Below are 26,727 nucleotides of genomic sequence, written 5' to 3'. Positions count from 1 at the left end.
TCTAAGGGTTTCATTTTGATGCCCACCAATTCTTCAGGACCGTCAGTGCTATGCAAATAAATGTAAGATAATGAAGGGTTCCTCTTAGCTTTCATTTGTAACCCACAAGTGCCCAAAAGCTGTGTAAAACACTTTAATATTCCATGGATAATAGGCATGATTTCAATGTGGTTAGACTTCAAAACAGGATCTGTCCATGTATGCCTGCATTTATACACCTGAATGATCTGACCCTGAAAGCAAGGTCAGATCTTCTTAGCACTTGGATGGGGGGTTATCAAGCAATGTAGATGCTTTAGGCTATATTTCAGAGGAAGGCAATGGCAAATAATCTCCAAATATTCCTTGCCCAGGAACACCCTATGAAATTCCCAGGGTCACTGTAAGCCGACAGGAGACTGGAAGCCACACACACACACACACCAGCATTAAGCTTCATTTATCTAATTCCTGATGCTCATACACTTTCTGCTAATAATTTAGCACTAACACTAAATTGGTTTATATTACAGGCAAAGGCAACCTGTGTGTTCTCAAGCCTAGTGGTTTGTGTTTGTTTGCTTAAAACATTCTTTTCTTTCTTTTTTCTTAATAGGAGGCTAAGCTATGCATACTGACTAGGAAATGCTTGTGAGTTCAGTAGGGTTTGCTTCCAGTTAAACATGAATTTAGACAGCAAGGCTTTAATTGGTTTATTATGTTTCTTACCTTTAAGATTGTGATGGATAACTGTTGAAATAAATTTGCTCTGAACTGGCTCAGACTGGTCTTGAAAATGGAATCAAATGAGACCAATACTATATTTCCCACTTCCTGATTTTTTCAGTCTTTGAGAAAAACATTTGTTTAATAAGAATATCTCTCCTGGGCCATTAAAATGTGTAATGACCCAAATTCCTTTCTCTCCAGAGGGACATGTTCTAGCTGGAAGCACTCCAATGTCTTCTCTAAAGTCAGAAAATACGCTTCTTGTTCAGAAACTCTCTGGAGCTTAGAAGTATGTAAACAAAAGAGCCATTTTGTTGCATTGGAAAAGATCATTCTAGGGCTCTTCCTCTTTATTGTTTACTTGTTTAGAACTGTGAGTAAATAGAATGATATGTAGAGAATCACCTATGGTGAACTTTGTGTTGGCTCGCACATCTTTGCTAATCACTAACCAATTGCAGAACAAAGTGAATGGAATAAAATAGGTCAAATACCACATACGAATTTTCTGGATTACCTTCAATAGTTTAGTAGATTCATAGAGTTGGAAGAGGCCTCAGGGACCATTTAATCAAAGTAGTCCTGACAGATGGCCATCCACCCTCCGTTTAAAAACCTCCAGAGAAGAATCTCCACCACACTCCAAGGCAGCATATTCCACTATTGAACAGCTCTTACCATCAAGAGGTTTTTCATAATGTTTAGTTTGTTTGCATATCATCACCTTATTCAAGTAATAAGCAATTAACATTGTATATAAAATGTATTTGAATTTGGTGCCTTCTTTCTCATTTTCTTTTCCATGATTCACTTATATCACTTGTAACTTGCATCTTTTTATTCCGGCAGTATCTGATACTAAGACTTAATTCTAGATATTGGGGTTGTACTGCAGCAAAACCCTTTGAAAGTGTGCATCACTTTAATCCTGTTAGAAATATACTTCCTTCCAGATCTATTTGTGATGAGAGAATGTCTTTAATTTGGAAACTGAGTGGAAAATAGGACCATCTGATTTTAAAATCATTCAGTCATTTGAAGTTATTGCTCATTAGTCACTCGTTGAACCAATTAAGTGTTATGTAATAATGTTCCATTTTATCACTTCATGTGGCATACTTTGTACTTCCAAAAGATGTGGACATAGATTGTAATATCCATATGTTTCAGTGTTAGACATGGACATAGGATAAAAAGCTTAAATTCTTCTCAGCATTTTATAGTAATGCAGAAAAATTAATGACATGGCTAAAAAAGGAACTAGCATGTTTTAGCATTAATAATGACAATGCAACCTGTAATTTTACCAGAAATAATATGCTGAACTAGTTAAAATGTTTTACAAAGGCATACCATTTTTATTTAAATTTAAAATATTGTTTCTAGCCTTTTCTGCATTGTTAATGAGAATACAAGCTTTAATCTGTTGACTGGTCATTTATTAAAACTCAAATTACTCAGTTGTTTGAGAACATTTTTAAGTGTTGACTGCATTGCTTTTATGTTTTGGTTGTTGTTTTATGCCTTCCAGTTTGTGACAACCTATCAGAGTTTTCTGGGGCTAAAAATGTGTGACTTGCTCAATGTCACCACTGGGTTTGCATGGCTAAGCGGAAATTGAACCGTTGTCTCCAGAGTAATAGGACCATATCACATTAGGAAATGCTCCGTTTCTGAGACTGTTTGAGAATTATTTCAAACAGGTCCCTTCCAATCAGTATTCCATCAAAATTTGTCTGCAAAGTGTTGTAGAAAGGGATTATTTGCAGATGAAATTTTAATCCTGTTTTTTTAAAAAAAAAATACTACAGATTCTTCCATTGCCAAAGCGCTGTTTTGTGTGTGATAGGAAAATCTGTATGCATCTCATCAGCAATGATAACTTTTAAAAAGGTCATTGGGGGTGTTTTGAATGGATATGGGGGAGCCAGCATTCCATGCTGTGATGAGTCAAAGCACAGTATTATCAAATCATAAGAACTGCAATAATCAGGTGTGATGGGGGGGGGGGGGGGATATGCATCCCATCTCACACAGTATGCATCCAGTCCTAAATAAATATGGGATGCTTCTTGATATAAATGGATTACAGGCCAATGTGATAAAGTCCAAAGTCTAATGCTCAGACCAGTAGACCATGTAATGGAATGTAGTGCAAAGAAAATGCGAGAGCTACTCAAATACTTAATTCACTATATAATAGAAGTTCATATGTTGAAATTTATATGATTAAATATTCAATTTAAGTATTTAATTTAAATATATGATGCATTCTTAATTCTTGCAAATACAAGTTTTACTTCCTTTGGCCACTTTATAATTTGATACAAGGTTATTCGCCAGATATGTTTTTTTTGTTCTGATTAAAATAGGCCATTTGTCTATCTTTTGTTGTCAGTAAAATATCCATAGTTAGAAATGGGGAATTCGGTGCCATATAATACTATTGTGGTTACCAGATTCGACGGATTTAAAAGAGCACGGAATAGATTAATGGAAAATTGGTCCATCAGCACCTACTAGCTAAGTAGGTGCAATATCTCCAGTCACAGAAGATTTCAGCATTTATAGTAGTAGTAGTAATGTGAAAAGGTGAGTGCAGTTCATGTCCAGTTGGTGGAATTTCCCATAGGAAACTGATGGTCATTGTGTGATGGGGCAGTAGAATGAAATAAATTTTCAAATTGATTCAACATAGCTCTCCTTATTAAGGTATCTTTCTCTCATGAGAAGTCAGTTGACTTCAAAGCACACATAGTGCACTAATAGGGTATGTAGCTGGGAGAACAGATGGATATGTCTTCCCAAATGCATGCATCCAACTTAGCTTGATTCCCAAATAAATACTTTTTTTTAGTAGTGTTACGTGACTGAAGAATCTTCCTTTTTGTTTGGTTAAAGAACTGTGATTTCTTTCAGACAAGTGGGAAGGATAAAGAGAGAAAACTGGAGAATGAGACAAAATGTCAAGAAAAGAGGTCAGACATAATGAGACAACATGTAGAGAAAAAAGTCAGACATAAGCTCAATTTACAATTCATGTTAGAATATTCTCCAACACATTTTTGGGAACGTATTGTAGGTTCACAGTGACCTCTGCTTCTCTTATCAACCCTTCTTCTAGATGGTTTTCTCTTATCGTAGACAACATTTGCATGTCTCTTCAAATCAGCACTCCTGCTTTAATAAGCAATGTGAATGTGTAATATGGTGGTGCATACAGCCCATTTTTTCCCTACTTCACTTTTTCCTCCACAACAGTGGGTAAATAGTGCATATCATGAGGAAGAGGTACTACAACCAAACCAATGTATGCTCACCCCATATATCTGTAAGTAAGCCAGAATTTTACAAAACTCTGATGAGTCTCCAGTGGCTTTCTTTCAGAGGGAATTCAAATCTGGCTTAGCAGTATGTCCTTGGGGGTTCCTTGGGCTCAGAGAAATGAGATGGGCAGAATACTACTATCTTATGTGTGTGTCATATCCCTCCTATGTGTGGATTCTTGTGTGTGTTTGTAAGGTTGCAGACACACACACACATATATGTGTATATGATGTTTCACTCGTAAGAAAATCATGTAATTGTAGAAAATCAGAAGAAGAAAACACACATTCACATATATATATATAGAGAGAGAGAATTAGGGGATGTTTAGAGATACAATTGACTATTTGTGGAGCTCTTTGCAAGGAAATAAAACTTGAAACTTCCTACAAGAGAATTCTGCTGCCTTATCTCGGTGCTTGCGTTCAGGAATGAATATCTTCAGTGAGCAAATTAAATGTGACTGATGACGTGAAAAGAGCCACACCTTGAAAAATGTATTGTCAAAATCCTATTGCATAATGAATGTGGTTTGAAAAGACACAAGCTGGTTTTGGATTTAAGCCTGGCTGCTAACATTTCAAAAGACATTAAGGATAGCATGGGTTCTGTAAAGAGAAATCATGCTTGGAAAATCTCATTTCATTTTTTTCTCAAGTCAGTTTTGTAGATAAATGAGGCAAGTTGGTTATTTGTAAATCTTTTCAGACTTGTCTTGAAACATTAATTCAACAATTTTAGGTTTTATTTTTACACTGCAACATTATTCTGCTAATGAAAGGGTGATTACTTTTAAAAACATGAGTTAGCAATTGTACTGGGTAGAAGTCAGTCATTGATGAGTCCATGTTATGAAGCTCAAGTCTTTTTATGCACACACAACATTCCTGATGGATTTTTTTTGGTAAAAATTGTTTTTGGTGTCCTGGGTGCCACAAAGGTGCCTTTGGTTTTGCACTTTCTCCATCCCTGGCATATTTCAGTATGTCACCTTGGCTAGCCGATACTTGAACCCCTAACACTAGTTTAGAGGAAATTTATGAGATGACTATTGTATTTGGATCTGTGTAGACTGGATGTACATTTATAAAACCCTGTGTTACAAAGATGTTCAGTTACAGAATGTGGACTTCAGGCAAGCTGGCAGCATTTGTGTATTTAGCTACAAGGTAGCTAGAGAGGGATCTATTCTTACTTTCTATGGAGGAGTTTTTAGTCAACATGACTTTCTGTCCTGCTATTCAGTTTTAAAGGAAATCTGCAATGTTTCTTAGAGCAAGCTCACTGTTAAGGTTTATTCATATGAAAGATAATACACGTAGTTTGATTTTTGTTTTAAAAAAACCATAATTGTCACAGTAGTCTTATTTTTAAAATTATATTTATGCAAATAGGTTTTTTTTTAAAAAAACATGTAAATATTAGCAAACATGAAGAACGGTATCTCTACTGTTAGTTGTCTGGGTCTTTTATGGGCATTAATAGATATTCACCCTAATTATATGTCTTTGAATTTGTCCACTGTATTTTTTTTGGTATGCAGTTTTGATCAGAAGATTGTACTGTTTAGATTGTAAAATTTGGAGACATTGAAAAACCGAAAGAGAACTAGATCCCATTTCACTTACTACTTTGAAGAGGTCGGTTTGTGCTGAAATACAAATCAAACACATTTCTCATTCATCCCTATTGTTAAATAGCAGTATAAACTAATCTCAGAACCTACAAATGGGGAGAGAAGCTGTATCATTCTGGGCCAGGCTGTGCAATCTGATTTATGGCAAATATGCATGTGAATTAACCCAAGACAGTAAAGAGAGGCCAGCTTGTTCCCTTGTTCAAGCTTGAATTCAATGAATAATTAAGCTAGTAGGGTTTAAATGTTTCTAATGTTTTGAAATGAGACCACTTAGCACTTCCTAATCGTTATGGATTACTGGAAATACATATAAAAATGGTGCTTAGAGCCACACTTCTGTGTGAACAAAATGTTGCTGCTGGTTTCTGCAGTATCTCCATTAGGCGATCCCTCGTTTTCCGAGTATGATGGTCCTCCAATGTTCTTGTGGGTCCGTAAGTGGCTGTGGAGCCCTATTCTTGCTCTGCACCTTCTTCCGCAGTGAGGGCATTGGTTTCCAGGTGGAAGGCGGTCCCGGTCGGGGTTGGCTTGACGCGCCTTCCTCCTAGCACGTTTCTCTCTTTCACCCTCCACTCGTGCCTCCTCGAATTCTGCAGCACTGCTGGTCACAGCCGACCTCCAGCTGGAGCGCTCAAGGGCCAGGGCTTCCCAGTTCTCAGTGTCTATGCCAGAGTTTTTAAGGTTGGCTTTGAGCCCATCTTTAAATCTCTTTTCCTGTCCACCGACATTCCGTTTTCCGTTGATAAGTTCGGAATAGAGCAACTGCTTTGGGAGACGGTGGTCAGGCATCCGGACAACGTGGCCAGCCCAGCGGAGTTGATGTTGGAGGACCATCGCTTCAATGCTGGTGGTCTTTGCTTCTTCCAGCACACTGACATTTGTCCGCTTGTCTTCCCAGGAGATTTGCAGGATTTTCCGGAGGCAGCGCTGATGGAATCGTTCCAGGAGTTGCATGTGACGTCTGTAGACAGTCCACGTCTCACAGGCGTATAGCAGGGTTGGGAGGACAATAGCTTTATAGACAAGCACCTTGGTCTCCCTACGGATGTCCCGGTCCTCAAACACTCTCTGCTTCATTCTGGAAAATGCTGCACTTGCGGAGCTCAGGCGGTGTTGTATTTCAGCGTCGATGTTGACTTTGGTGGAGAGGTGGCTGCCAAGGTAGCGGAAATGGTCCACATTTTCTAATGTTACACCATTAAGCTGTATCTCTGGCATTGGGGAGGAGTTGGCTGGTGACTGCTGGAAGAGCACTTTGGTTTTCTCAATGTTCAGAGACAGGCCAAGCTTCGTGTATGCTTCTGCGAAGGTGTTTAGAGTGGCTTGTAGATCTTCTTCTGTATGCGCACAGACGACATTGTCATCAGCATACTGGAGTTCTATAACAGATGTTGTTGTGACTTTGGTTTTGGCTTTCAGTCTGCTGAGGTTAAACAGCTTGCCATCTGTCCGATAGATGATTTCCACTCCGGTGGGAAGCTTCCCATCAACAAGGTGAAGTATCATTGCGATGAAGATGGAGAATAGGGTTGGGGCAATAACACATCCCTGTTTGACACCCGATTCCACCTTAAATGGGTCACTTTGGGAGCCATTGCTATCCAAGACTGTTGCCATCATGTCATCGTGGAGGAGCCGCAGGATGTTCACAAATTTGTTAGGGCATCCGATTTTGTGGAGGATGGTCCAGAGAGCGCTGCGATTCACTGTGTCGAATGCCTTGGCAAGGTCGATGAATGCCATGTACAGAGGTTGGTTTTGTTCCCTGCATTTTTCTTGGAGCTGTCGTGCAGTGAAGATCATGTCCACGGTTCCTCTGGAGGGGCGGAAGCCGTTCTGGGATTCTGGGAGGGTGTCTTCTGAGAGGGGCAGGAGGCGGTTTGCAAGGATTCTTGCGAGGATTTTCCCAGCGGAGGTTAGAAGGGAGATACCTCGATAGTTTCCGCAGTCTGTTCTTTCCCCTTTTTTGAAGAGGGTGATGATGGTGGCATCCTTGAAGTCTGCTGGGATTTTCTCGGTCACCCACACTTTTTCTATGAGCTGGTGGAGTTGGTGTGTCAGCTCGGGTCCTCCCTCTTTGAAGATTTCAGCAGGGATCCCATCCGGTCCGCTGGCTTTGTTATTCTTCTGCTGGCTGATGGCATTGCTGACTTCTTCCAAACTAGGCGGTGCTGCAAGCTCATCCCTGGTTTGTTGTTGCGGGATTTGTGAGAGGACCTCTTCGGCCACATTGGAGCTGCGGTTCAGGAGGCTTTGGTAGTGTTCTTTCCAACGTAGTGCAATTGAGTTTTGGTCCTTCAGGAGTTTGGTTCCATCTGATGAGCGTAGAGGCTGTATGCCATGGTTTCTTGGTCCGTAGATGACCTTTGTGGCTTTGAAAAATCCTTGAGCATTATGGGTATCTGCCAGGTGTTGGATTTCTTCAGCCTTCTTTGTCCACCAGATGTTCTTGAGTTCTCTTGTCCTTCTTTGGACCTCGGCTTTTGCACTAGCGTAGATCTTTTTCTTAGCAGCACAGTTGATGTTTCTCTGCCATGTTTGGAAGGCTTTCCTTTTCTTGTCAATTAGCTGTTGGATCTCGATGTCATTTTCATCAAACCAGTCTTGATGTTTCTTGGCTTGGTATCCAATAGTTTCTTCGCAGGCTTGGATGATGGAGGTCTTCAGTTTGTTCCAATGTTCCTCAACATTTTCGGGGTGTTCTGTGGGTAGATGGTTCTTGAGTGCTGTTTGGAGATGGGCTCGTCTGGAGGGCTCCTGAAGGGCTTGGGTGTTCATTTTGCGCCTTGTCTTTCTGCCTTGGAGTCTGCGCTTGGGAGCGATCTTGATGGCCATCGAGGATCGGATTAGCCTGTGGTCAGTCCAGCAGTCGTCAGCACCTGTCATGGCTCTTGTGAGGAGCACGTCACGGCGGTCTCTGGCACGTGTGATTACATAGTCTAAGAGGTGCCAATGCTTTGACCGGGGGTGCTTCCATGATGTCTTGAACTTGTTTTTCTGGCGGAAAAGCGTGTTGGTGATGACAAGGTTGTGTTCCGCACATTTGGTGAGAAGCAGGATGCCATTCGGGTTGCTGTTTCCAACCCCGTCTTTTCCTATGGTTCCTGGCCACAGGTCGAAGTCTCGCCCGACTCTTGCATTGAAGTCCCCCAGGAGGATGATTTTGTCCTCCTTAGGTATCCCCGATAGGACAGTGTCCAGCTGACAGTAGAATTTCTCCTTGATGTCTTCGTCAGCATCTAGTGTTGGTGCATAGGCACTTATGATGGTTGCCCGTTGGTTTTTGGCAAGATTGATTCGGAGGGTTGAGAGACGTTCGTTGATGCCGGTGGGTGCTTCGGACAGATGTTTCACCAGATCATTCCTGATGGCAAAGCCAACTCCGTGCAGTCTTTTGTCTTCTTCGGGCAGTCCCTTCCAGAAGAAGGTGTAGCCTCCTTTTTCTTCCTTCAGCTGTCCCTCTCCTGCTCTCCGGGTCTCCTGAAGGGCTGCTATGTCGATGTTGAAGCGTCCCAGCTCCCTTGCAATGATGGCAGTTCTGCGTTCGGGGCGTTCACTGCCACTGTTGTCCATCAGAGTCCGTACGTTCCACGTACCAAAGTTCATTTTTCTTTTTTGGCCGCAGGGTGGTGACCCCACTGGACGCGGCAGTCCAGTCAGGGATGAGAGAGGCAGACTATGTTTAGGGCACCTTTTCTAGCCCCCTCCCCATGTGGGGTGAGCAGAGTGGATCCTCAAAAGGGCTGCTCAGTCGCGGATACAGCTGCCGAACTACTCAACTGCCTCGGTCCTTGAGGTAGAACGACTGAGTCCATACCCACCGCCCATGTGCCAGTCTGTGACTAGGGGCTTCCAGATTTCACAGTCCTGCCCCCGTCGCCACTCGCTAATCGCCATGGGACTTTGGTTGGTTGGTTTTTATTTTCTTTGGAAGACGCCTGTGCGTGGATTTTTTTAATGTGTGGAGGTCAGTGCACAACTGATCAACACACAGTCTTCACAGAGTGAGGTTCCACTGGTGATGTAGTTTAACACAATGACCGTGGCTTCTCAGTCTGTTGCAGCCTTCTTCCGCCTTCGCAGCCGTTGTAACATGTGCCATGTTATCCTCCGCCTGCTCCGCCGTTGAGGTCTTTGGGTTTTCGGACTGTTCTTGGTCTGGGACCTCCCCCGCAGCCACTCCTGGGAGTGCACGACTCCAGTTGCTGTGCCTACAGGTTCATCGGAACACGCAAGCCCCCTCACCACGGCAAGGTTCTTCCACTGAAATATAGCTTACAGCACCTGGTATTCATTGATGGTTGCCTAATTCTGACAGTATCTATGTTGAATCTGGAAGGAAAAGTTTAGTGAAGAGCATAAAAATAGCATGAGAATACAGTAGCCTTTGGTATCCACTGAGGTTTGGTTCCAGGATTCCCCATGAATATCAACATTTGTGGATTCTCAAGTCAATTTTATAAACAATGGTGAAGGAAAATAGTGTCTTTATTTTCATGCTATGGATGGTTGAATACTTAGGTGCGGAATTCTTGAATAGGATGGGACAACTGTAGTAGTTGATTGTTTCTTTATGACTGAAATTCCCGAGTCATACATCCTTCAAATGAACTAAGTAGCTGTCCAGTTCTAAGAGCAGCCCAATCTGTATTGTGTATTTTGTGTATGTGCTTCAGTTTACCTTTTGATCTATGAATTTCATAGGGTTCCTTTATGCAAAGAATAGTCAGAGATGGTTTAGCCAGTTCTTCCACTGAAATATAGCTTACAGCACCTGGTATTCATTGATGGTTGCCTAATTCTGACAAGGGCTAACCATGCATACTTTTGAAGAACAGACAGGATTTGGTGTACCATATGCCCACCATATCATTTAAATCAATAGTGTGAATAAGTAGATTTCCACTTCTGTCTGGACTTCTGCTTCCATCATCGTTCCCCATTGGCTGTCTTGACTAGGCCTACTGGCATTTGTATTCCAACATCAGGAGGGTTGAATCATTACTATCTTGATTTAAAGCCTACAGTATCATTTCTCAAGAATACCAATTACAGACTAATGTAATTTTCATAGACTTGTGATATAAAATATCACAAGTCTATGAAATCCCTCTACAAAGCCTTTATAGTGTTTTCTACATATATGTTTTACTATGAAAATAAATGGATTGTGTACAAGAAAGGAAGATACCTATCCCCTCTCCAAATGATTACTTATACCAGCACACCTTTTCCTATCTGTTTGTTACTCAGTTATTTACAAAGCATCACTGCCAATGTGTGCATATTTTCACACAGATACCTTCTGGTTCAGGACAGAGAGACCAGTAACTAAAAAGAAATCTTCCTCCAGGGAATATCATAGAAAAATCACAAATACTGGTATTAGTAAGTTTCAGAATACTTTGAGAACTTTGGAGGCAAACACACATTAAGTATGTGTGATTGCCTCCAGAATGTTTTATCTTCCACATGGACATGCTGCAGGAATGGCATTGGAAATCAGAGGGGAAATAACGCAGGTCAAGTACTCTCTAATATCTCTCTTAAGTAGGTGCTTGACTGAAACATTACTACTTTTTTTGTTAAGTCAACTATTGTATTTAAATATTTAAAAGGATATCACATTGAGGAGGGGGCAATCTTGTTTCCTGCTGCTCTGGATTCAAATAGCAGGAAAAGAAATTCCTCCCAAATACTAGGAAGAACTTCCTGATGCTAAGAGCTATGTAATAGACTGCCTCAGAGTTTGGTGAAGTGCCCTCATCTGGAGGTTTTAAAGCCTGTGCTGGATGGCCATCTGTCAGGGCTGCTTTGATTGTGTGTTCCTGCATGACCAAAGGGGGTTGGACTGGATGGCCCTTGAGATAGCTTCCAACTCTATAATTCAATGATTCTGAGTAGTGTCTCTCAGCAGGGCAGGTATGTCTCTAGTTCTGCTTTCTAGAAGATCTCCCTAATCCCATAAGACCTTTTCTTCTTTTTTTGGGAGGACCTATGATCCAAAATCACCTGAGTAACCCCAGACTTCAGTGCTAATGCATCTACATGTCGCATCTGCTTGGTGCTTTCATATGTGTCTGGTTTTTAAAAGAAGATGCTCCCAACTAGACTTTCTGCCCAGCTTCTCTTAAGGCTTGTAATCACAATCTTAAAACCTCAAAAGAATCTGGGACTTTTGCCAGATTTACCCTTCCTCTTTTTCATACCAAATCAGGAAGTAATTGGAAAGTTATCAACTCCCTTCATTTTGTTTGGTGTGTGCATTCTTAAAAAAGGAGCCACTGACAGAATATTAGAGCTGTCGATAGGTCTTTGGAGTGAAGTGGTAGAAGTCCTGTCTGTTTCCATATCTCGATACTGGAAGGAATATTTGATCAAGTTCTTTTGTTTTCGGTATATTAATGATATTGAAGTACTTGACACTGTCCAGACCAGATTTATGAAAAAGACCAGAAAGTCCCGAACTTCCTTCCACCCCCATTTCCCCCATTTTATTGTGGACATCCATATATCCATATTTTCTCACAGCTCCTGGTAAAATAAAATACTTGTTTATGCCAGCACTCAGGTTGGTTTATTTAAATCTCACGTAATATCAGAAAGAATAGGAACAAAATCTGGGACTATTCTATCATTATAGATGCTAATATGTTGGTCCAGAATATCCAAGAAATAGTCTCCACTAATGTTAGCTGAAAGTTGGGGAAACACAACTGACTTATTCATAGGATAAGGCTTTCAAGAACTGTAGAAATTTCTTCCCTAGGAAGATTCCTTTGGCTTTCTCTCAGGTCTTTTCCCATCTTGTTCTTTCCAGCAACCATTTTGTGATGAATTGGTTGAATTGACCCTGTATTTACAAACATTATCTTTTCTGCTCACAACTGGCAAATTGGTTTTAATGATGCTTTTGTAAAAATATTCTTTTGTGACCATGAGTTTTGGGAACCTTTGAAATTGAAATGGAAATGCATATTTTGTTGGGGTGTTATAGAGCTAAAATTTAGGTGTCTTTGCCAGGAGGCAGAGACCAATTAGACTCATTAAAGAGTTCTTTTTCCCTGGCGAGACAGAGAAGCATCCCATATTTTTCCCTGATTTCCCAATGAAAAGTCTCACCAGTTGAAGAAAAGCCATCGAGGTTTAATGCGATTCAGCTGAAACGAATGCAAAGCTGCAATAATTCGCCAAAGCTAAGCATGAGGGGAGTACACCAATACAGTCATATTTATAGCAAATTCAAAGTTGCAGAGTTCAAACTCCCCGCCCCGGCTTCCCTGTTGTTCCCTGCCATGATTGGGCGATGGGCAAACAGTTGGGAGGCGGTCCTCCCGCCTCCGGTGCATCTGGACCAATCAGGAAGCTCCAATGGTCCTGAGCTTCCAGTGGGGAGACCTCTGCCACCTGATGGAGACAGCCAATCAGGAGAGATGGAGGCAGGATGAGGGAACACAAAGGAATCTGGGAAAGGAGTAAACAAAGGAAATGCCATGTAGCCTGAGACAAAGAGCTCAAGCAGGGCTGCTTTGAGTGTTGTGAATCAACATGTGTCCTGATCCTTCCTGGCTGTGAGACAGGAGAACAATGATGGCAGCCTGAGGTTAATGCTAAGTAAACAAAAGCAGAGGTGAAGATTTCCCCTTATTTTACAGAAACTTTTGTCAAACAATTCTTTACTCTAGTGGGCCATCTTCCAATGCTAGAGATAAGAATCTCCTTCTTTTATCCATGCAAGTGTGTCTTTGGCGGGAGGTTTCAGTAATCACTAATGGTTTTTGTTTCTGAAGGCCAGGGGGTTCCCTTACATATTTCTTTGGAGGGAGAATGGGCAATGGGTCAGGAATACAAGGAAACATAAAAATCATATAGAAATTATACACAGGGAAATCATATGCAGCTATCTTCCCATCCAGGACCCCAGAGAGAGATTAATAATACCAATTATAAAAAGCAGACGATATCAGGACACAGCATGAATTCATAAGTTGTCTTGAAGAAAGTTCATGGGTAGAGAGCGAGTCCTTGAAGAGAGTGAAGTCCAGGAATGTAGCAGAATTCAAAAAGCCACCAAAGGGAGTCTATGGAGTTCCACTGGGCCAAGACGCAAAGCCCTGCAGCGCTGGGATGGAAGCTGGTCCCATGGTCCTTGGAAAACTACAGCTTGAGAGAGAGAGGCAGAGACCCCAAGGTCTAGCTATTCCCAAAATTTCATGGGGTCCTCGTTGTTAAGAACTTGGCAAATTGACCAAGACTTAACCCCTATTGTGCAGTCTGGTACCTTTGTCCTTTGCAGAACTATAAGTCACCATCCCATGTTGGGGGGGGGGCATGCTCAACGTCAGGGGAAACCCTATCGATCCAAACTGTTGGAATTTTTAGTGTAATAATATACAGAAAACTGTTCAGGGGGGCTCCCACATGTATTTTGGGTACATATTTGTAATTTTCTTTGGTGTTCAGGCATAGGGAAGGCAATCAGGTGCCACCCCTATAATGCATTCACACTATTTATTCTCCTTGTTTTGGGATGTGTCGTCGTTTTGAATTGAAAATATTTGGAAAATGTCTGTTGGCCTTTTTGTGACACCATTATTTTTGTGACATCATTATCAGCATTTAACCTCGATGGATGTGAGATATTCTTCTGTGTAAATCTGTAATGTACCAGTCAATATAATGAAGAATATAACTATCTTGAGCATTAAACTTCCAAATACATAACTTTTAATGACATATCTTATGTCATTTGACTATCATTTTTACTACCAGTATCTTATGAGTGAAGGTTGTTTATTATTAATATTTTATTCATTCATACCCTGTCTTCCTAACTCAAAATAATAAACCAAGAATGTATTGAAACATACAAAAAATTCAGTTAAACATATACAAATATTATTTTTAAAAAACAGTTAACCTATAGAATTAATAATATTCAAAATGTATTGAAAGACACAATATAAAAACATTTAAGACTTTGGTCTGTGACATAAGCTTTCTTTTTCATGTTGGATTGAGTTTTTGTTGTCATTAACAAAAGATAGTAAATATTTGATACTTCATTTGGAAACTCCCAAGGAGACCTGAAAGGCATGCAATTGTAGTCTTTCGTTATAAATAAATTGGATTTTTAAAAATGATTTAGGGCACCATTCCAGCCTTTTAAAGTTAGTATCTCCTATGGTAGGTGTGATCTAGTTAAATTTTAGCAATACCTAATTTCTCTTTTAAAAGAGTGGGATATAATTAGCCTAGAATGTTTTAGCTAATGCCTTAGTCATATATAATACTGGGTGCTCCTTCGTCTCCCAGTTTAATAGTAGAACTTGGCTGAAAAGTGATGTTTATAAAATATTCATATTAATTTTCAGGAATGTGTGTCTAAAAATATATAGCATCAGTGGGTTAGTACATGTATTTACTTGCAAACTATATTTGTATCCTGCATCAGGGTCCAGTAGTTTCTCCCTCTCCCTTACTTGAAGAAATGAAGAAAAATGGCCTAGATACTTTCATACGATTTAAAAGTGTTTCAGCTTGCAATAGCCAGCCTTCTAAACTTATAAGACCATAATCTCATTTGTCAATTATAAATGGTTATAATGCCATACACAGGAATGAGAAAGTCACATGATATAATTTAATGTTCCTTATCCACTTATTTTTCTTTGTGTGGTTTTAATAATTCACATAGTTCACACACTATAAATCAAGCATAACATGCTCCTACATGCCTACATATTTTTGAATTAAGACTCCTCCATAGACAAACTTGTTTGTTCAATTCTTGGGGCAGAATATGTTTACCAGAGTTCTTACGTTCTCTTTCTGAATGAGTACTCGCTGAGCCTGAGCCAGAACTATGCTGAGAATTTTGTATTGAGAAAATATGGAATACTTTCTCTCTTGGATCAATTGAAAAACAAGAGTATGTGTCACTGCAATACTAAATATTAAGCTTTTGGTCTTGGGGTCTACTGTTGCTCTCTTTATTGGAGCTTACTGTGGGGGCTGCCAAATATATTGTCCTTTATTTCAACCTGGAAAATTAGGTAATCCCAGTAATCACATCTTTTTCTGTTTCAGATACACTAAACCACTAACCTTTGCTGATTGCATCAGTGATGAATTACCACTGGGATGGGAAGAAGCATATGACCCCCAGGTTGGAGTCTATTATATTGACCACAACACCAGTAAGTATGGCGATAAAATATATACTTGGCACTGTATCTAGTCTGTGCATTAACAGTACTTTCATGTGAATGTCAGAATTATGGAGTTGAAAGACACCATAAGGGTTGTCCAGTCCAGTGCCCTGACATGCAGAAACCATTCAATCAGAGCAGTCTCGACAGATGGCCACCCAGCCTCTGCTTTAAAACCTCCAGAGAAGGAGACTCCGCCGCACTCTAAAGCAGCATATTTCAGCATCAGATTGCTCTTACTGTCAGGAAGCTTTTCTTCTCTTAAGGTTTGAATCTGTTGCTCTGTATCTTAAGTCTCTGAAGCAGCAGAAAATGAAGCTTGTTCTCTCTTCAATATGTCAGCCTTTCAAATATTTAAACATAGTTGTCATGTCCCCTCTTAACCTCCTCTAAGCCACTCCTCATTGGACTCGGTATGCTTCCTGTCTAGAGTCAAGAGAAATTTTATTCATTTTATAATAACTGGCGCTTTTGTCATGTTTGTTGTTTAATTTATGTCCTTTCTGTAGCATAATCTAATAGACATTTGGAATCCTTATGATTCACAAGGAAATGGTTTTTGGTGATGTGCTGTACTTGTTTAGTTACTTGAGTTTTTAAATGAAACATTTATTTTAACTGTGATTCTTGCATGTCTTTATTGATTTGTATTGTGTACCTGCATCTGTTTTGAGCAGTTTTGTAGGGAAAGGTGGATAATAAATATATGTGAAGTTGTGCTCTGTGACTCATCACATTGAGATGGGAAAGTACGGGTAACTGTCCTTTTAGCATAGAGAATCGCCCCTCTAGATCATCAGCCACCAGGTCTCGAGTTTTGCTTACCCATCACACTCACACGTGGAAACCCGAGAGCTGGTCACACATTAATCTTACATTCATCACACGGTCAGTAATATATATTTTTAATCAGGGAAAACTACAATATCCTAAAGCCAAGTGATTCTTTGCCCTGTCCAAAGTCCCTTATATTAAAAGAGTCCCTTCTATTAAAATATCTTCTTTTCATGAGATAAAATTGCCTAGCTCCAAACCCCATATGATACAAGAGACAGTGCTACAGTTTAAAACCATTTCTTTCCATGGGATGAAATTATTCTGTTCCAACCTCCATGTGATACAAGAGACAGTGCTACAAGGTTGCTGTGAGTCTTCCGGGCTGTATGGCCGTGTTCCAGAAGAACATAGCCATACAGCCTGGAAAATGCACAGCAACCTAGTTATTCCGGCCATGAAAGCCTTTGACAAGACAGTGATGCAGTTTAAAATCCTTTCTTTCCATGTGATAAAATTGCCCAGCTCCAAACCCCATATGATACAATAGATAGTGCTACAGTTTGAAACTATGTCTTTCAATGGAATAAAATTGTTCTGCTCCAAACCCCATATGATAGAAGAGACTACTGACAGGAGAAGGCAATGAACCAGAATCCAAAACTTTGGTGGTTTCCATCCCACTTACTTTTCTGGTTTTTTGTTTTTTGTTTTTGTTTTTTCATGTCAGGAGTGACTTGAGAAACTGCAAGTCACTTCTGGTATGAGAGAATTGGCCATCTGCAAGGACGTTGCCTAGGGGATGCCTGGATATTTTAATGTTTTACCATCCTTGTGGGAAGCTTCTCCCATGTTCCCGCATGTGGAGCTGTAGCTGACATAGGGAGCTCATCCGCGCCCTCCCTGGATTCGAACCTTTAGTCCTGCTGGCACAAGGGTTTAACCCATTGTGCTATCGGGGATTTCTTTAGTTGGAACCATGGGAGTAAAGTGTGATAGGAAGTAGGAGCTCTGAACACGATTGCTGGCCTGTGTTCAGAGTTCCCTCCTTTCAGGACATTTCTGCCTCTTTTCAACCCCAGAATATGTGATAAGCTCTGTGCTTCTCCTTGCTTGAAAAGAGGCTGAAATGTCCTATGAGGGGGGAAATTTCTCAGTGTGATAAGGTCATAGATCAGAGACTTCACTTTATACTACTTTAAGGAGCCCTAAGTCAAATTGAGCCTGAAGATTTATTTGTACAAAGACATAAGAGATACAGGTTTTAGTCTCTGGTCAGCCTTGAAGTACTCAGGGAGAACTTGCTTTTCCTCTTTACCTTGATCTGTAACTCACAGGATTCTTGTGAGCATAAAGTGGGGAGGAACAGAACCATGTACAGTACCCTGAACTCTTCAGAGAAGTGGTGGGACACAAAAGTGACTTAGGGACAATAAATTAGCATGAAATTGAGAAAATGGCTGCTCTACTAACAGTGTTATTTATTGTACAGCATTAGAACACGGGTACCAAGTTCTGGAAGGAATAAATTACATAGCCTTGTATCATTAGTAACCTTTGCTAGAGAGTTAGATGATGATGATGATGATGATGATGATGCTACTTATTTATTTATTTATATCCCACTTTTCTCCCATGGGTGAGATTCAGAGTTAGATTCAGGGCAACTTTCTGCTGGAGAATAAGTGAAAGAGGATAACTTGCTCCAAGTCTCACTAGTGCAGGAAGTGAAAAAAGACCTCCTCCACCTCCTCATTAGTGCAGTGTTTCTCAACCTGGGGTCCCAGATGTTTTTGGCCTTCAACTCCCAGAAATCCTAACTGCTGGTAAACTGGCTGGGATTTCTGGGAGTTGTAGGCCAAAAACATCTGGGGACCCCAGGTTGAGAACCACTGCTAGTGGGATAATTCTATAAATAAAACTCTGCTTGTGGAATCTTTGCATCCAGGCTTGCTGTGTTTACTTAGGGTTGTTTCTTATCGATGAGTTTGTCTGTCACTGTTTCCTTATTGCTTAGATCTTGTACATGGATTGAGCATACTTTAAGTTTACAAGGTGATTGTCAATCATTGGCTATAATCACATTTACAAGGTAATTGTCAATCATTGGCTATATTCTCTTTTGTACATGTAACATGGAAGAGACAGTTGTTCAGGTTGAGCAGGTGTGGATGTAATCTTGATGGGAGAGAATTGGAGGTATGCTAAGTAAACGTTTAATGGAAAGTGTAACTACAAGCATAAACATCTCGCTATAAAGTGCTCCTTTACCATGTCAGTTTTTAATGCTAGAGTGCAGCAAACATCTCAAAATGAGTGCATATACATAGGGAGTGCAAACCTATTGTTCTTGAAAGGGAATTTCTTCCCCCAGTGACGTGGGAAAGATTAGAAGCCATGCTGGTGAGTCAAGGATCCAACTTTATTGCAAGAAATGCTTATATGTCCAATTTCATCATATATACATTATAGACACAGACCAAAATCTGAACACAATGGGGACTTATAGTCTAATATATTATCCTAAAAGTTTTCAGGATACGAACATTTTTAGGAGGTGATTAGGTTAGCCGGAGCCCATGGTGGTGCAATGGGTTAAATCCTTGTGCCGGCAGGACTGCTGACCAAAAGGTTGGTGGTTCGAATCTGGGAAGCGGGTTAGCTCCCATCTGTCAGCTCCAGCAGGGACATGAGAGAAACCTCCCACAGGATGGTAACACATCCGGGCATCCCCTAGGCAACATCCATGCAGATGGCCAATTCTTTCACATCAGAAGTGATTTGCAGCTTCTCAAGTAGCTCCTGACATGAAAAAAAATAGGTTAGCTTTCAAAACCAGGCATCTAAATGAGACTTCTCATTCATTCTATGTACCTTGATATTAGAAAGCCCTTTACACTTTATATGTTAGGTGAGAACTAGATACTCTGGGTGCAACTAATGCTATGCCTGTGTCCAGACTCCATGAATTCACTAAATAAAAATCCTGCTTGATCAATAAAATGGGAAAGTTCACAGTTCAAAAGTTGCCTGAACTAGATGAGCTATTAGGGTTTTCCTTCAGAAGCCAAGTTAACTTGTCCATCTCTGCAATGTCTAGTAATGTATTAATCCATTCATTCTCAAATGGGATCTTCAATATTTTCTAATATGTAGCATAATTACCTACCATTTTGTTCCTTATGCACATTACTCTTAGTTTTTTTTTTCATGTCTTAAAGTCAAGATTGGCCCTACCCGTTAGACCCATTAAAACCAATGGGACTTCAGTTAGTTTTTACAAGTCCTGTTTACTGGGATGGATCTGCTCTAAGTAGACTAACATTGGACTTAACCCCATGTTATTGATAAATAAGAGATGCAGTAAAATATATGAACTCAATTATTCACAAATAGTCCAGAGGGCATTTTTTCACTTGGCTGTTTGTTAAATGGACAGATACAAACACATTATAAATTGGAAGCCTAGTTCTAAGGTTGCTTTGCTGGCACAAGCTCCATTCTCACAGAGCTCTCTCTGGCAGAACTGTGTGGTTTTGACTGGTACTCTTTAAAATAAAGATAATTAAACCGAACTATGAGCCTAGAAATAATCACATCCTGACTACATTATTAATGAACATTCTTAGTAAGTACTTTTCCCAGGAGAGGGTATGGGAAGAGGCCAAAATTATTATCTCATGACACTGTCTCTGACACAAGCTAGTGGACTTGTTCTTCATACAAAAATGCCTCAACGTTCACTTAAATCCAGTGCATATTTGGCAACTTGGATTAAAAGCACATACAATTTCCTTTGACTATCTCAAGGAGGCTCTTTCTTTTGTAGCAACTTGGTTCAGTTGAAGCTTGTGCTCTTGTCCTTATTGGAGATGATAATTTGTTTTCTAGTTGAAATTTAAGAGATACTGTAGCTGATAGCTACTCCATTCAAGAATTAATTGCTGCTGCTGCTGCTTCTTCTTCTTCTTCTTCTTATTATTATTATTATTATTATTTCGTGTCAGGAACAACTGGAGAAACTGCAAATCACTTCTGGTGTGAGAGAATTGGCTGTCTGCAAGGATGTTGCCCAGGGCACACCCGGACATTTGATGTTTTGCCATCCTTGGGGAAGCCTTCTCTCATGTCCCCCGCATGGGGAGCTGGAGCTAACAGAGGGACCTCAACCCTTTCTCCCTGGATTCAAACCCATTCTGCTGACACAAGGGTTTAATAATAATAATAATAATAATAATAATAATAATATTTATTTATACCCTGCCAACATCTCCCCAGTGGGGACTCAGGGCAGCTTACATGAGGCCAAACCAACCAACGCAATACAATAAATGAAATCAAAACATAAACAACAACATAGCAAATTACATAAAACATAAAACATATAAAATTATAATAAAACCATTCATAAAACAAAGCAATGGGTGGGTCGCATGTCCAGAACAAAATACTAAGGCAGTGGTTCTCAACCTGTGGGTCCCCAGGTGTTTTGGCCTACAACTCGCAGAAATCCCAGCCAGTTTACTAGCTGTTGTGATTTCTGGGAGTTGAAGGCCAAAACATCTGTGGACCCACAGGTTGAGAACCACTATATTAAGGATAAAAAGAGGGGGGTGAGACAGCAGCAGAGCAAATTATTTATGAGGGAGGAACTCTTCCGAGATGGGATCGACAAGGACCTTCGTACAGAGGGAGAGGAGGTTGCACTAACAGCAGATATTGAGGGTTAATGGACATATAAGCTAATGGTTAATCTCCAAAAGCACAGCAGAAGAGCCAGGTTTTGAGATTCTTCTTAAAACTCTCTAAGGTGGGGGCTCGTCTAATCTCACCAGGCAGTGTAATCCATAGTCGGGGTGCCACTGAGGAAAAAGCTCTCTCCCTTGTTCCCACCAGGCGGGCCTTAGAAAATGGTAGGGGTGAAAGGAGAGCCTCCCCTGAGGATCGGAAGGATCATGGATGGAGATAAGGTCACGAAGGTAGGCAGGTCCCAAACCGTTGAGGGCTTTATAGGTGATGACCTGTACCTTGAATTGGGACAGGAAAATAAACGGCAGCCAATGGAGCTCCTTAAACAGGGGGGTTGACTGCTCCCTCTAATTCGCCCCGGTCATTAATATGGCCACCGAATGTTGGATGAGTTGTAGTTTCCGGGCCATCTTCAAAGGTAGCCCCATGTAGAGTGCATTGCAGTAATCCAATCTAGAGGTAACTAAGGCATGGACCACCATGGTCAAGTCCAACTTCACGAGGTATCGTCGCAGTTGGCACACAAGTTTTAATTGTGCAAAGGCCCTCCCAGCCACCGCCGACACCTGTGCATCAAGTGTCAGCGCTGAGTCCAGGAGGATCCCCAAACTGCGGACCTGTGACTTCAGGAGGAGTGCAATCCCGTCCAGCACAGGTTGCCACCCAATACCCTGGTCAGACGGGCGACTGACCTGGAGGACCTCTTAATCTTCAGCTTGTTCATCCTCATCCAGATCAACACAGCAGCCAGGCACTGGTCCAGTATCTGAGAGGCTTCCTTGGATTCAGGTGGAAAAAAGTAATGGAGTTGGGTGTCATCTGCGTACAGGTGGCACCACACCCCATAACTCTGGATTACCTCTCCCATGTAGATGTTAAATAGCATGGGGGACCAAATAGATCCTTGCGGGACCCCACAGGTCAATGGCCAGAGGTCTGAGCAGGTGTCCCCCAGCTTCACCGACTGGGAATGACCCTCCAGGAAGAACTGGAGCCACAGTAAAGCCGTACCCCCAAGTCCCATCCCAGACAGTCTTCCCAGAAGGATACCATGGTTGATGGTATCGAAAGTCGCTGAGATGTCCAAGAGAATCTGCAGGGTCACACTCCCCCTGTCTAGTTCCCCTCCAGGAAGAACTGGAGCCACAGTAAAGCCGTACCCCCAAGTCCCATCCCAGACAGTCTTCCCAGAAGGATACCATGGTTGATGGTATCGAAAGTCGCTGAGATGTCCAAGAGAATCTGCAGGGTCACACTCCCCCTGTCCAGTTCCCTGCGGAGGTCATCCACCAAGGTGACCAAAGCCATCTCGGTACTGTGCTCAGGCCTGAAGCCAGACTGCGAACATTCCAGAGAATCAGTGTCATCGAGAAATCCCTGGAGCTGCGCAACGACCACCCATTCCAGAACCCTGCCCAGAAAAGGGAGGATGGAAATTGGTCTGTAATTGTTGCAGATGGTCGGGTCAAGGGAGGTCTTTTTTAGTAGAGGTTTTACCACCGCCTGCTTAAGGCAAGACGGGAATTTCCCCTGGCCCAAGGAATTGTTTCTTATAGCAACAAACCAGTCCAACAGTTTAACTGGCCAATTTAACTAGGTTTAACCCATTGTGCCACCAGGAGCTCCAGTGATATTATTGTAAATAACAGATAGTATATGCATTCTATTCAGAGTAGACAAACTCTTACTCCTTGCTAGGAGTTCCTCCACTGGTTTTCCTTGCTTACATTGTTTGAATATTTCATTCCGAGTTGGCAGTAAGACAACCTTAGTTCTTCTTTTGAAGATCAGTAACAAGAAGCTAAAAATTGCGTGCTTCTTTGTCCTTCCCAGTGCTCCTCTCCCATCCTGCCATACCTAATCTCCGTTCACCTCACCCTGTTTTTCTTTAACCATCCTTCTAATGCTATGAATGTGAGAAACACTAATGTACTGAAAGGCAGCAATATGTGTACTTTGCCCTTTGCTAAGCAGTGTAAACCAGCTTTGGAAGGTTGAAGTATAAAGTCTTTGAAAAGGATTAGATATAAGGCAAATACACAATTTTCAAAGCATGGAAAGAGAACTGTTAACCATGTTAGGTGGAAGCATTATATATAAGGCCAAATCTCCTCTGTGTATTTTATAGGGTTCTTGGTAGTTGTGTAGCCTGCATTATGTGTGCTAGTTGAAATGAATTATGCCTGCTTGCAGCTGTTATACCAATAATTTCTAGTCCCTGTTAAAATTAAATGTTTTTGTTTTGGTTGTCGCAGGTTCCTTTCTTGATTGTAGCTTTTTTGGCACTAAATAAAATATTCTGCGTGGCTTGAATCTCTTTAGTGGCTTCTGTGCCACAACAGTTTTTACTAAATATTTAAAGGAACTCCTAAATTATGCAGATTAGGGTGCTTTGGCTTCCTACAGTCCTTTCATATTAATTATTCATTATGTGGTAGCTAGGCATCCAGACACAGGCATGATTAGTTCAGACAGCCTGGAGCATTTAAAGCTGGCGGAAGAACTGAAACGCCTGTTCCTGACTTTGGAACAAAATCCATGCAGTTGGACAGAGAGGAAAAAGAAGACTTACTTCCCTCACACTTGCTCATTGACCAGAATGACACACACAAATACTTTGCAGTTTATTGGTGACATCATCCCATTTGCTTAGAAGAAATGCAGGAGTTTCTATGTATCTCTGAAGGAGAATGAGTAATGCCACAAAGCAATTCAACTGCTTTATTGTAGAATTGGCTGCTATATAATGTAAATAGTGTTCTTGTTTCCCCATCCTTGTCTGTTCCATGCCAAATAAAAGCATGAGTAGGCAAAAAGTGGACTTTTAAAAAAGTAGTTTGAAAAACTGTTTAATTGAAATAATAAAATACATAGAAAAAAGTAAGACACACCAGAACATAAGGGAAACTTTGAGAAAAATTAAATGCAGAGACCAAAATGCTCGAATGCAGAGAACTCATATGAAACTGAAATCTACAGCATTTAACCAGAAAAGAGATATTTAGAGATTGTGATACATAGTTGGAAGATGGTAATAATCACTATATTGCAAAAGTTAATAAAAGTATGCCTGAGTTTATAAAAGGAATTGTATATTTGATTATTTCTAACATCTCTGATGTGTGTTGTTATTTCTTCTATGAAAGCTATAACATAAATTTTATTTAAATTGTGGGTACTTTATAATCTTTCAAAATCTGATTATAGTCATCCTGGCTGTTAAACATTAGGGTGTTTTTTTAAAAAAGTAGGTTCTCATTTTCTTTTAGAAAAAAGTTCAAAATCAAGAACAAAATGAGTATACTTAATTCAGTGTCTGTTTTGGACAGGGTGAGGAAATCAAAACTTGCTTTTGGGAGCACTTGGAAAGATACAAAGAATGAATAGAATGATATACTGCAGCCATCCATAATTGAGCAATTTTTGGTTGATGCTCTGAGCAGTGAAATAATAGTGGGACAACTATAGCATGTAATTGTGTTGATTCATTTGGAAAGTAAACTTTCCAAGCTCAGTTATTTCAGTAAACCTTAGAACTGTAAGTTGTGACTGGGGAATGTCTTACATAATTCAAATACAAGTAAGATCAAGTGACCCAGAAAAGAACAAATTATACAGGGTCAGAAATTATCGGTAATCTAGAAAAAAGAAAAATGTGTTATATTCAGTGTACACTCTCTTGACCATCTGGTTCTTGTGCCCAGGACTAATGCCAGTTTTCATGTGCTTTCTTTGAAACAAGCTGCTTGATTTAAGCCAATAAACCCAATCTCAAGATTTCATTTTCAGACAGGATACAAAAATCTAACTCCAATTAAAAGGCCCAACTTAAGTTTTCTCATTGAATCAATGAAAATTGTATTAGTGGTCCATTACTGTCCTTCAACTGATTCAATGGATTTACTTTAGTTGCATACCCTGGCCCATTTTTGAAGAGTAGCTGTGTTATGACCTCTTCTCATGGCAAAAGGGAAGGTGTGCGGGGCTGCTGCTTACCCCATCATATGGTGGGGATGGTACAGTGCATTGGCACTCTCCCCATTTGAAATCTGTTTCAAATGGGGAAAAAGGCAACAACATGTGTTACCCTGCCACCCTTTCCCCTATCATATATGGAAAAGGGGAGGAAAGTGTGGGTAGCTCCATCAGAACTACACAAGACATTTTGGGAGGAATGTGGGTGGCCTGCCATGCATCATGTGATGGCGCACAGTAGGCCCCGTCCATGCTAAAAAGTAGCTAAAATGCCCATGTGAAGAGGTCCCTAGTCTGTCACAACAAAAATCCAAAGAATGTGTCATATCTAAAAGACCCAGCAAATTACACCTGGCATCTGCTTTTATAAACTACTGCCCACCTCATTAGATGCATGAAAATACTGTGAAGCAATGCTTTTGAGTTGGAAAGATTAGCTGTTTACAGAAAACGTTGCCTAGGGGATGCCCAACTCAGTATTTACTCAGTCTTTGAGGAGACAATTTCTGTATCTCCCGTAGGTCCAAGAGCTTGAACAGTGTTTCCACCCTGAATATCTCGGCACTATCTTAGATCGAACACTAACATTTTGGAAACACTATGCGAACACCAAGCACATAGTAGCTGCATGCAATAACATCTTGCGGAAACTTACTGATAGCGCATGGGGTACAGACCCAACATTAATAAGAACACCAGCCCTGGCCTTGTCTTACTCAACTTCTTAGCATGCCTGCCTTGTCTGGCACAAATCTGTCCATGCAAAACAGGTAAACATAGCACTGAATGAAACATGTGGAATAATCACAGGATGTCTTAAACCTTCACCTGCTGATAGACTTTTTAAGCTAGCTGGGATTGCCCCTCTGATGTGTGATGGAAAGTTGCTGCCAATTGTGACAGAAATAAGGTTGAACACTGTGAAAGTCATACAATAGGTGGTTTTCACAGTGTACAACCTTTCACCATGTTCAACTCTTAACCTCTCAGCCTCCTCCCAGTATATCAAGGAAAAGTTTCATGAGAATCACCACTCCTCTTAATGTTCCTTAAGCAACAGCAAGAATATCCCTGTGGACAGAAAAATCAGGCAATTTCAACTGGGTGTTCTCCTATGAGGATCTTCTTCCAGGGGCAAACCAAGAATGGGCAATTTTGAAGTCCCTGAACAGACTCAGAAGTGGAGTTTGCAGATCAAAAGACAACCTGGCAAAATAACACTACCTAGAATAATCCTCCACCTTGTGTGATTGTGGAGCAGAACAAACAACTCCGCATCTGTGTAATTGCCCACAATGCTCTGCCTCATGCACACAGGAAAACTGTTTAAAGCTACAGACAATG

At 40.8% G+C, this 26,727-nt stretch overlaps 1 protein-coding gene across 1 annotated transcript in view; it reads left to right on the top strand.

Moving 5' to 3' along the window:
- The window catches only part of WWC1 (WW and C2 domain containing 1), a 106,548-nt gene that overhangs the window by 38,102 nt on the left and 41,719 nt on the right, over positions 1-26,727 (top strand). The window contains exon 2 of the mRNA XM_060765007.2: positions 15,764-15,873. Coding sequence (XP_060620990.2) covers positions 15,764-15,873 — 110 coding nt within the window. The remainder of the gene's footprint in view (positions 1-15,763; positions 15,874-26,727) is intronic.

This window comes from Anolis sagrei, chromosome 2 (assembly GCF_037176765.1).
Source record: "Anolis sagrei isolate rAnoSag1 chromosome 2, rAnoSag1.mat, whole genome shotgun sequence".
In the NCBI taxonomy this organism is placed as follows: domain Eukaryota; kingdom Metazoa; phylum Chordata; class Lepidosauria; order Squamata; family Dactyloidae; genus Anolis; species Anolis sagrei.
The sequence above is the reverse complement of the archived record's forward strand: the minus strand, read 5'-3'. Positions and strand labels throughout refer to the sequence as shown.